The sequence below is a fragment of the Loxodonta africana genome, chromosome 7, assembly GCF_030014295.1.
Source record: "Loxodonta africana isolate mLoxAfr1 chromosome 7, mLoxAfr1.hap2, whole genome shotgun sequence".
In the NCBI taxonomy this organism is placed as follows: Eukaryota; Metazoa; Chordata; class Mammalia; order Proboscidea; family Elephantidae; genus Loxodonta; species Loxodonta africana.
This window is the reverse complement of record NC_087348.1, coordinates 96,478,777-96,491,311: the sequence shown is the minus strand read 5'-3', so window position 1 is coordinate 96,491,311 and position 12,535 is coordinate 96,478,777. Positions and strand designations below refer to the sequence as shown.

Below are 12,535 nucleotides of genomic sequence, written 5' to 3'. Positions count from 1 at the left end.
CTCAAATAGCAGCCAAGCACTCTAGACAACCTGGCCTGCAGGATTAGTTACATACCTTGGTTTACACCTGGGCATCCTTTATTGTTGTCTGTAATTTGAGCTCATCTGGCCTCTGAGTATGTGACTGTGGAACACACAGATTAGGCTCTCTGTGGGGCTGGGCAGTGTCAGAATATTGGGGTGTACAAACAAATTCCTCAGAATTTCCAAGGCTTGGATGGGCAAGTGCCTTACGAGGTTTGTCTGCAGGTGATGGAAATTAGGCTATCAGAACCAAAAACAGAGCTGTCCTCAAGTTACTGGCCAGGCCCTATTTGGGCACAAGATGTTTTAGGGTAAGGTAAGGAAGACCCTGTCTATACAGTCCCTGCAAGCCTAAAATTCACACTTTACAAGAGAGGCCTGATGATGTGTCATCTAGGATGGGATGGGACCCCAAGACCCCATCACAGAGCAGACCAATTTGGTGTGGTTCCATAGACAGAAGTAGGACTAGCAAGGCAGGTTACTGCTCAGAGGACCTTCCTACCATCCTCAGAGGCAAGAGAGCAAAGGCTGGATGACCAGCTCTCTCTGATGCTGTCAACAGTGATCTCCTCTCAGTTCAGGGGTGGGATCCAGAGTCTTCTGGTTCCCCTTTCCCTTCTAAGAGACTATGATTCTAATAGTGCCCGTCTCTAAACAGCTTAGCTATTGTATAATCCCAAAGGCCTTTGTTGAGTGATCATAATCAAAGTTAAAATTGCTTTGAAGTCATAGAATCTTGGTGACTTAAGAAGAAATTCAGTTGAACCTTTGCATTTTAGAGATGAAAAAATTGAGGGTAATAGAGGTTTAGTGACTTACCCAAGATCATGCAGTAGTTGAAGGCAAAGCCAGAACTAGGCTTAAGCGTCTATACCCAGACCAGGGCTCCTTCTACTTGATTTAGCTGACTTTTCACTGGGCTTCAGCTCTAACAAATTTAAGATGCCATATGTACTAGAAGCACCATAGCAGAGGATTTCTCTGCTGACCTGTGTTCTGACAAATGGCTCTCCGTAGCAGTGTTTATTAATTTTGCATCAGCAAATTCTCTAAGGGGAATCATTTTACAATAAATGCTTTCTTGAATCTCTGTCTCTGTTTGCAGCTGCAGTCAAGTTTTTAGGTTTTAGAGTCTCCTTCAACAAGTCCTCAGACCCTTTGGTTTAATTTTCTCTTTCTCTGTTTCCCTTTCTCCTCCTCCTCCTCCTTTGTTTCCTGCATTTTCTGCTCCCCTTTTCCACTCCTCCCCAACCCTTCCCTCCCAAACAGCTTTGACTTGGTCACAAATGGCGGCATCTCCATCATCCTGCGGTTCGAGCGGGCACCTTTCATCACACAGGAGCATACCCTGTGGCTGCCCTGGGATCGCTTCTTTGTCATGGAAACCATCATCATGCGACACGAGGAGAATGAGATTCCCAGCTGTGACCTGAGCAACTTCGCCCGCCCCAACCCTGTTGTGTCTCCATCCCCACTGACGTCCTTTGCCAGTTCCTGTGCAGAGAAAGGCCCCATCGTTCCAGAAATTCAGGTACTTGGGTCTTTTCATCGTATTTCTCCATGTTTTTTGTTTCATTTGGGGTTGGAGATTGATCTCAGAGATGGGTGAAGAAGAAAAAGCACTTCTTTGGGGCTCGGGTCAGACCCCATAACTCCACCATGCAGAGTCTAGCTACCAGCTTGGTATTAGGACATGAGGTCAACCCCTCCCACACACTTAAGTCACAGGAGCACCAGTAAACTGCCTGGCACACACGGGCATATAATCAATTCCTTCCCTTTCCACTCTGCCACCAATTTACCTCCACTTTCCTTTCCCCAACTACTGCTCTCTCTTATTACTTCTGTTAAAAATATTTATTATGATGAGTTCCAGGAGTCCCTGGGTGGCGCAAACATTTAAGCATGTGACTGCTAGATGAAAGATCGGCAGTCCAAACCCGGCCAAGGCTCCTTGGAAGACAGGCCTGGCAATCTGCTTCAGAAAAGTCACAGCTTTCAAAACCCTATGGAGCAGTTCTAATCTGCACACGTGAGGTTGCCATGAGCCAGAGTCCACTCAGTGGCAACTAACAACAACAACAATGGGGTCTGACTCATGGTGACCCCGTAAGACAGGGTAGAACTGCCCCATAGGGTTTCTGAGGAGCAGCTGGTGGATTTGAACTGCCAGTCTTTTGGTTAGCAGCCGTAGCTCTTAACCACTGCGCCACCAGTGTTCCACTAACAACGACATATACTTAAAACAAATTAAGACATTATGATAGGTTCTACCAAGAGGAATAAGCCCAGAGGCTCCCAAATAGTGAGCATTATAATAAAGATTAAGTGAGAAAATATACATGAGGTGCTTAGTACAATGTCTGGCACATAGTAAGTGCTCAATAAATTTTAGCTATTATTAGTAAGATTATTTTACACATGCTGCCTTCCCACCAATCAAGGATTGCTTTGGCTCAAATCTATATTCACAGTGCTTTACGTAATTATCATTAAAGGGAAGTAATTGGAAAAGATGCATTTTAATCTGATGGAAATCAAGATAGATTCTTGGCCAAGGTGAATTTCCTCCTCCATTCCCCGCCCTATTTGTAATGGCAAATAGGAAGGCCTGGGGGAGAGGAGAGATGTCAGCACAGAAACCCAAGGAGAAGCCCAGTCATCTCCCTGCCTAATGAGAAGTCTGGTAATGTACATGTTAATAGATTGCCAGAGTTGGTGGAACAGGGAGTTTGTACGTTTATGTGTGTGTATTTCATGCCTGGCTAAGCAAACACATTTCTCGTGTGTTCCCTGTTGAGTTGCTTCAGACGACATCCCACGAGAAGGAAATACAACCATTTTGAAATTCTCATCGCACCCATAGGTTGAAACCTCACTCATTTTCTGAGATTCAGCACTTGTCTCCTGTCTCAGCTACCAGGCTGACCTTTCTTATGAAATGCTTGTCAGTGGAGACACAGCTTGTTGGAGAGAAGCAATTTGTTACTCAGCTCCAGCTAGACAGTTTTCCCAGGAGAAGGGACATCATAACAAATGAGGATAAAGGTCCCACCCTCTTTACAGTACTCCCCAGGCTGAGTGGCTACAAGTCCAATTGGGTCACAAGGCTTGCTTATTACCAGATTCACAAATTACATAAAAACAAACTCTTGAGTTTTCCCAGTCCTTGCATTGCTCAGCCTTTGCAAGTGCTGGGAGATGTAAATTTAAAAGGGTACGTTAAAAAGGTAAATATTCATGAGTGCATCAGGATGGCACTTCAACCCTGCCTGTAGTTCACCAGGGCACAGAGCCCTGCTTTGCCTGGAACCTGTAAACTGTAACTTAGAAAGATTGCTTTGATTTAAATCCAATCCCTAAAATGTCCTTTATTCAGGAGAGTAAGACAGAGGTGGGAGTGGGGTTCATACCCATCTGTGAAATGGACAGAATGAAAAAGGCTTTCTTTATTCAGGCCTACCTAGTTCCTCTGTGAACATAAAAAAAAAAAAAAAACTGTGAACATGGGGTAGATTAATCATTGCCCTTTTAATGGATATGTTTGCCTCCGATTCACTTAACATTTCTTTCTTGAAACAGAGCCCGAAGCATCAAGTTGATAAAAGTTCTCAGCTTTTACCACATGCCTGAGTATCCTGGCGTTAATTTAAAATTTCCATCTTGGAAATGAGCCAATTGCACCCAGTAGATAAAGTGCTGCCTTTCCCACCTTTTCGTTTATCTCACATGGTACTGGAGCTGGAGACCCAGTGTGCATGGGAACACCACACAGTCAATTCAACATCGTTTTATGGATGAGCTGGGGGCTTTAGCTCCAGGTCATTGGCAGGCTATGCTCTCAACCCTGCATAATTATTTGTTTTGTCAACATCTCATAAGCTTTGTTTACTTTCCTGGAAAGGAAATCCATTTGAAACAGATCTCTAGGAAGGTTTTGAGAGAGGAACAATTCTTGCTTACACAGATGTCCACATTAGTCTCATAAAAAGGTCTTTCTTCATAGCACCCAGTACTTTCAGCACCACCCCACCATCAGCACCATCACCACCACCCAGGGACATTTTTTAGTATCTGTTATGTGCTAGATACTTTATATATATGACCTTATTCACTCCTCAGAAAGAGCCCCGTGGCGCAAAAGTTAAGCACTCGGCTGCTAACTGAAAGATTGGTGGTTCAAACCTACCCAGTGGCTGGAGGGGAGAAAGTCCTGGGGATCTGCTCCTGTAAAGATTACAGCCTAGGAAAATCTAGGAGGCAGTTCTATTCAGGCACATGCAGTCGCTGACAGCACCTAACAACAGACGACATCCAGTCCTCACAGTAATCCAGTGAGGAAACTGAGACTCAGAAATTACGTGAGGTTTCTAGGATGACACAGTTAGTAAATGAGAGGCTACGTTTTGCCAAATCATTTACATGTATTTTCTTATACACTGTTCTCAAGAATGTAACCGGACAAGTATTATCATCCCTATTGTATAGAGGAGGAAACCGAGGCAGGCTCAGCAAGGCGAAGTGACTCACCCAGGGTTATACCACATAGGAGTTGGCCCTGGAAGCCAGGTCTTCCTCCTCCCCACTTCCTTTTTTTTTTCCTTTCTCCTTCTCCTCCTCTTCATGCTCTGCTTCCCCCTATTCTTTCTCCTCACTTTCCTCCTGTGAGAGTTCAGTAAGGTCATATATATAAACCCTTATGCACTGCTGGTGGAAACACAAAATGGCACAACCATGATGGAAAACAATATGGCACTCCCTTAAAAAGCTAGAAATTGAAATACCGTATGATCCAGTAATCCCACTCCAAGGAGTATATCTTAGAGAAATAAGACCCATCACACGAAGAGATATATGCACACCCGTATTCACTGTGGCATTATTGACAGTGCCAAAATGATGGAAACAGCCTAAGTGCCCATCAACACATGAATGGATAAACAAATTATGGTACATACACACAATGGAATACTATGCAACAATAAAAAACGATGAATCTGTGAAATATCTCACAACATGGATGAATCTGGAGGGCATTATGCTAAGTGAAATAAGTCAATCACAAAAGGACAAACACTATATGAAGCCACTGTTATAAAAACTCAATAAAAAAAATTTACAACCAGAAAGAAATAATCTTTGATGGTTAGAAGGGAGGGGAGGGTTGGGGAAATCACTAACTAGATATTACAGAAGTGTTAACTTTGGTGAAGGGAAAGACAATATACAATATAGGGGAAATCAGCACAACTTGACCAAGGCAAAGTCACAGAAGCTCCCTAGACACATCCAGACATTTTGAGGGATGAGTTACTGGGGCTGGGGCCTGAGGACCATGGTCTCAGGGGACATCTAGGTCAATTGGCATAACATAGTTCATAAAGAAAATGTTCTACATCCTACTTTGATGAGTAGCGTCTGAGATCTTAAAAGCTTGCGAGTATCCATCTAAGATACATCTATTGGTCCCATCCCATCCAGAGCAAAGGAGAATGAAGAAAATCAAAGACATAAGAAAAATATTAGTCCAAGGGACTAATGGACCACATGAACCAGAGCCTCCACCAGCCTGAGCCCAGAAGAACTAGATGGTACCCAGCTACTGTCACTGGCCACTCTGACAGGGATCACAAGAGAGGGTCCTAGACAGAGCGAGAGAAAAATGTAGAACAAAATTCAAATTCACAAAAACAGACTTACTGGTCAGATAGAGACTGGAGGAACCCCCAAAACTCTGGCTCCAGGCACCCTGCTAACTCGGAACTGAAGCCACTCCCGAAGTCCACCTTTTAGCCAAAGTTTAGACAGGCCTATAAAATAAATAACACACATGGGGAAAATGCTTCTAAGTCCAGTCAAGTATATGAGACCAAATGGGCAACACCTGCCCAAAAGCAAAGACGAGAAGACAGGAAGGGACAGGAAAAATGGATGATGGACACAGGGAACCTGGGGTGGGGAAGGGGAGAGTCTTGACACATCACAGGGATCACAACCAATGTCACAAAACAATTTGCGTATGACTTGTTGAATGAGAAACTAATTTGCTCTGTAAACTTTCACCCAAAGCACAATTTTAAAAAAATGTCTAACCCCATAAAAAAAAACCCCATAAGACAGCATAAAACTGCCTCATAGGATTTTCTTGGCTGTAATCTTTAGGGAAGCAGATAGCCAGGTCTTTCTCCCTCATAGCAGCTGGTTGGGTTCAAACCTCCAACTTTTCATTTAGCAGCTGACCGCTAAACCAAGGCTTCAAATATAATAGGTGCTGTTGGTGGGGGTGGTACTGGAAGTATTGCGTGCTATGAAGAAAGACTTTTTTCCTGAGACTGACATGCACATCTGCTTAAGCAAGAAGAATTGTTCCTTTCTCAGTTCTTCACCTCCCTCTGCTTCCTCCTTTTGCTTCTTGAACATCCACAGACCCTCGAGTTGTGGCCCTTGGTGATCTAATGACTCATTTGCTGTTGATCTATCTGTGGTCTCTAGGCTTTGCAGGAGGAGATCACTATCTCTGGTTGCAAGATGAGGCTGAGCTACCTGAGCAGCCGTACCCCGGGCTACAAATCTGTCCTGAGGATCAGCCTCACCCACCCCACCATCCCCTTCAACCTCATGAAGGTCCACCTGATGGTGGCGGTTGAGGGTCGCCTCTTCAGGAAGTGGTTTGCTGCTGCTCCAGACCTGTCCTATTATTTCATCTGGGACAAGACAGATGTCTACAACCAGAAGGTGTTTGGGCTCTCAGAAGCCTTCGGTAAGTGGCCCAGCCTCAGGACTCAGTGCCACTCCCAGAGAACAGCACTGGTGTCCCCCTCTTCCCTTAGTCTTCTCAGACCAAAAATAACTAAAGCTTAGATGGGCTTTAGGACCTCTCAGTGACCACTCGTTTACCTAAAAAAAATTAATTCAAAGAGCTGAATGTAGAGTAATGACCATTAAAAAAGATTACCAAAGAATAGGTTTTCAAACAAAATTTACATATGAATCTCCATAGCAACACTACTGAAAACAGCCAAAAGGTGGAAACAACTCCAATGAGTCAATTCCAGTTCATGGCGAACCTACAGAACAGAGTAGAACTGCCCCATAGGGTTTCCAAGGGATAGCTGGTGGATTCGAACTGCTGACCTTTTGGTTGGTTAGCAGATGAACACTCAACCACTGCTCCACCAGGGCACCTCAACTGATGAACAGATAAACAAAATGTGGCATATCCACACAATGGGATCTTTCCTGGCCACAAAAAGAAATGAAGCATTTATCCATGCTACAACGTGGATGAAACTGAAAACATGCTAAGTGAAAGAAGCCAGACACAAAAAGTCAAATATTGTATGATTCCACTTATGTGAAAAATCCAGAACAGACAAATCCACAGAGATAGAGAAAGCAGATTAGTGTTTGCCAGGAACTGAGGATAGAGAGTGGGAGTGAGGAGTGATTGCTTAATGGGTATGGAGTTTCGTTTTGGGGTGATGAAAATATTGTTGACCTACCTAGAGATGATAGTTGTACAACACTGTGAATGTACTAAATGGCAGTGCATTGTACAGTTTAAAATGGTTAATATGATGAATTTTATGTTACGTGAATTCAACCTCAGTTAAAAAAAAAATGTAAAAACACAAATGGTTCCTGTAAAGCATGATAGATTAGAAAAGACCAGATGCCACAGGTAGAACCATATCAACATTACCCTGTGCTCCCCATAGACATTGTGTCTGAACTTACCCATTAAAATATGGGGACCTGGAACTGCTAGAGTTCCTGGGCTTCTTCATTTTTATTAAGGTGCAAGAATTAAAATTCTTCCTTCCATTAACAATGCTTTTTGGCATTTCAAACCAGAGAAGTTGTGTTTTTCTTCTTGTTAGGTGCTGTCAAGTCAGTTCCAATTTATAGCGACCCTGTGTACCACAGAACGAAACACTGCCTAGTCCTGTGCCATCCTCACAATGGTTGCTATGTCTGAACCCATTGTTGCAGTCACCATGTCAATCCATGTCATTGAGAGTCTTCCTTTTTCGTTGACCCTCTACTTTACCAGGCATGATGTCCTTCTTCAGAGACTGGTCCCTCCTAATGACATGTCCAAAGTACATGAGACTAAGTCTCACCATCCTCACTTCTAAGGAGCATTCTGGCTGTACTTCTTCCAAGACAGATCTGTTTGATCTTCTGGCAGTCCATAGTATATTCAATATTCTTTGCCAACACCATAATTCAAAGGCATCAGTTCTCTTTGGTCTTCTTTATTCATTGTCCAGCTTTCACATACATATGAAGCAATTGAAAATACCATGGCTTGGGTCAGGCCTACCTTAGTCCTCAAAGTGATATCATTGCTTTTTAACACTTGAAAGAGGTCTTTTGCAGCAGATTTGCCCAATGCAATACATTGTTTGATTCTTGACTCTTGCTTCCATGGCTGTTGTTTGTGGATCCAAGTAAAATGAAATCTTTGACAACTTCAATCTTTACTCCATTTATCATGTTTTTGCTTATTGGCCCAGTTGTGAGGATTTTTGTTTTCTCTATGTTGAGGTGTATGTAATCTATACTGATGTCTTTGATTTCCAAGTCCTCTTCATTTTCTGTAAGTAAGCTTGTGTTATCTGCATAACGAAAGTTGTTAAGGAGTCTTCCTCCAATCCTGATGCCACATTCTTCTTCATATAGTTCAGCTTCTTGGATAATTTGCTCAGCATACAGATTGAATAAGCATGGTAAAAGGAAACAGCCCTGATGCACACCTTTCCTGATTTTAAACCATGCACTATCCCCTGTTCTGTTCGAATGGCTGCCTGTTTGTCTATGTACAGGTTCTGGATGAGTACAATTAAGTGTTCTAGAATTCCCATTCTTTGCAATGTTACGGATACTTTTTTATGATGCACACAGGCGAATGCCTTTGCATAGTCAATAAAACACAGGTAAACATCTTTCTGGTATTCTCTGCTTTCAACCAAAATCCATCTGACATCAGCGATGATAGCCCTCATTCCACATCTTCTTCTAAACCTGGCTTGAATTTCTGGCAATTCTCTGTTGATGTACTGCTGCAACTGTTTTTGAATTATCTTCAGCAAAATTTTATTTGTTGTGATATTATTAATATTATTCGATAATTTCTACATTCTGCTTGATCACCTTTCTTTGGAATGGGCAAAAATATGGATCTCTTCCAGTGGGTTGTCCAGGTAGCTATCTTCCAAATTTCTTGGCATAGATGAGTCACCGCTTCAAATGTTGCAGCTGTTTGTTGAAACATCTCAGTTGGTATTCCATCAATTCCTGGAGCCTTGTTTTTCACTAATGCCTTCAGTACAGCTTGGGTTTCTTCCTTCGATACTGTTGGTTCTGTCATATGCTACCTCCTGAAATGGTTGAACATTGACCAACTATTTTTGGTACAGTGACTGTGTACTTTTTTTGATGTTTCCTGAGTCATTTAATATTTTGCCCATAGAATCCTTCAATATTGCAACTCAAGGCTTGAATTTTTTCTTCAGTTCTTTCAGTTTAGGAAATGCCAAGTGTGTTCTTCCCTTTTGGTTTTCTAACTCCGGGTCTTTGCACATTTCATTATAATACTATACTTTGTCTTCTCGAGCAGCCCTTTGAAATCTTCTGTTCAGCTATTTATATGATCTCTTCCATTTGCGTTAGCTACTCTACGTTCAAGAGCAAGTTTCAGAGTCTCTTCTGATATCCATTTTGGTCTTTTATTTTTTTCCTGTCTTTTTAATGACTTTTTGCTTTCTTTATATTTGATGTCCTTGATGTCATTCCACAACTCATCTGTTCTTCAGTCGTTACTATGCAATGCATCAAATCTATTCTTGAGATGGTCCCTAGATTCAGGTGAGATATACTTAAGATTGTACTTTGGCCCTTGGAGGGGGACTTGTTTTAATTTTCTTCAAGTTCAAGTTGAACTTACATATGAGCAATTGATGGTCTGTTCCACAGTCGCCCCTGGCCTTGTCTAAACTGATGATACTGAGCTTCTCCATCATCTTTTTCCACAGATGTAGTCAATTTGATTCCTGTATATTCCATCAAGGGGGGTCCATGTGTTTGGTCATGGTTTATGTTGTTCAAAAAAGGTATTTGAAGTGAATAAGTTATTGATCTTGCAAAATTGTATCATAGCATCTCTGGCATCATACAATCAGCAGTAATTATCAGTACACCTTGTTTGCACGTTTGATCGGTTTCAGACTGCTTGGGCTGGTAAAAATCTTCAATTTTTTTCATCTTTGGTATAGTGTTTGGTGCATAAATTTGAATAATAGTCATATTAACTGGTCTTACTTGTAGGTGTGTAGATATTATCCTATCACTGACATCACTGTACTTCAGGGTAGATCTTGAAATGTCCTTTTTGACAACAAATGCGACGCCATTTGCCTTCAATTTGTCAATTCCCTGTATAGTGGACCATATGCTTGTCCGATTCAGAATGGCCAATACCAGTCCATTTCAGCTCACTAATGCCTAGGATATTGATTTTTATGTGTCCCATTGTGTTTTTGATGGCTTCCAATTTTTCTAGATTCATACTTCATATATTCCATGTTCCAATTACTAATGGATATTTGCAGCTATTTCTTCTCGTTTTGAGTCATACCACGTCAGCAAATGAAGGTCCTGAAAGCTATACTCCATCCACGTCATTAAGGTTGACTGTACTTTGAAGAGGCAGCTTTTCCCTACTCGTATTTTGGGTACCTTCCAACCTGAGGGGCTTATCTTCCCACACTTTATCAGACAGTGTTCTGCTGCTATTCATAAGGTTTTCACTGGCCAATTTTTTTAGAAGTAAATTGCTAGATCCTTCTTCCTAGTCTGGAAGCTCTGCTGAAACTTGTCCACCATGGGCCACTCAGTGGCATAGCTTCCATTCTTACAGCAACATGCAAGCTACGACAGTACAACAAACTGACAGACAAGTTAAGAGTAACATGTTATAAAATCCTTCCCATCTGGAACCATACTACAATTTCACTCCCTTTCTAGATTCAGCAAAAGGCAGACTGAGGAAATGGGGGTGGGGGGTGTGTGTGTGTGATATTTTGTGACAAAGAAAAGAATGTCCACTGAGCAGGTGCTCTAGTGACTTGCTCCCCAGTACTTTATCTCAGTTAATCCTCACAACTACTCTGAGAGTTGGGAGTTGTTTCCCCACACTCTGCATAAGGAAGCTGAGGCCCAGAGAGGTGAGGTGACTTCCCATGGATACCCAGCTAGGAAGGAGCAGAGCTGGATTTATGCCAGATCTCCCCTATGGGTTTGCATCCCCACTCTACCCAGCGAGGGCACTTTGGGAGCAAAGATGCCATCTCCTTACTGTCCCTGATCCCTTCTGTAGATCAAACCAGTGCATCCCCTCTCAAAAAAAGAAGAAGCCTTATAACCTCCTCAGATGAAATGACCACATTGATGTCCACTATTGAGTTAAAGAGGGAAATGTCTCCACAGTGAGACTTCAAGGGCTGAGGCTCACTTTCCCAAGATCACAGATAACCAGGGAGACATGGTAGCAGATCATGGGTCTTATGGTTACAAAGACATCTTCCAGCCACATTCCCTTACTTCCATAGATGGTCAACAATCTTTTATGGCACTTAAAAGAAATTTTTATAAGGCTGCCCAGTTGTTAATGCTTGTCTTGAGCATGTGGTAGGATATTGCTCACTGGAACATAGTGCCTGCACAGAAAGATGCTTTGAAGGGATAGCATTCCTGTCTCTGCTGGTTCTTTCTATCGGTCAGTTACAGGTCTCTCTAAATCCCAGTCTCAGGCCGCTGCCGTGTTTAGCTTCTTAAGGAGGCCTTGATTTATGAAACAAAATGAAGCCAGGAGATTTTTAAACCTTGAGACTTCAAAGTAACTTCCAGCTTTAAAAGTACCCCCAAACTGAGCTCCTATTCTATATATTCATTATAAATTATTTCAGAGTTTTTTCTTTATAAAATATTTAAATATTAAATAATAAAAATTTGAAAAATGCAAAAAAGTAATGTATGTGCCTAGATCAAATATAACCACCTGTTAACATTTAAAGTTATTTTCTATTTTTATACATAGTTTTTTTTTTTAAACACAGATATTATATATAACCAGCCTTTTCAACATAGCATTATTTCGTACACATTTTGCATGTCACCATAAGGTCTTCATAACCGTAATGGCCATTCTTGGAATGGGTACACTTTAGTTTGCTTAACTTCTCACCTCTTTTGAACCTTTTAGATTACTTCCAAGTTTCCACTATTATAAATAATGCTGCAGTAAATACTTTGTTCATCAAATATTTTACATACTAAAGGTTATTTCCCTAGAATAAATTCACCTGGGCCCCTTGTAAGTATTTAGTACATTATTTTAACATTTTTAATAACATACAGTCTAAAAAAAAGGATATTAAGGCTTGGCCTCTTGTGTGTTAGTATTTCACACAGGTCTGTTTCCCACTTAGAAAGACAGTCCCCCCTT

At 41.7% G+C, this 12,535-nt stretch overlaps 1 protein-coding gene across 1 annotated transcript in view; it reads left to right on the top strand.

Moving 5' to 3' along the window:
- TENM4 (teneurin transmembrane protein 4) overlaps positions 1-12,535 on the top strand; it is a 259,651-nt gene that overhangs the window by 180,884 nt on the left and 66,232 nt on the right. The window contains exons 14-15 of the mRNA XM_064288757.1: positions 1,297-1,558; positions 6,520-6,787. Of these exons, the coding sequence (XP_064144827.1) occupies positions 1,297-1,558; positions 6,520-6,787 (530 nt within the window). The remainder of the gene's footprint in view (positions 1-1,296; positions 1,559-6,519; positions 6,788-12,535) is intronic.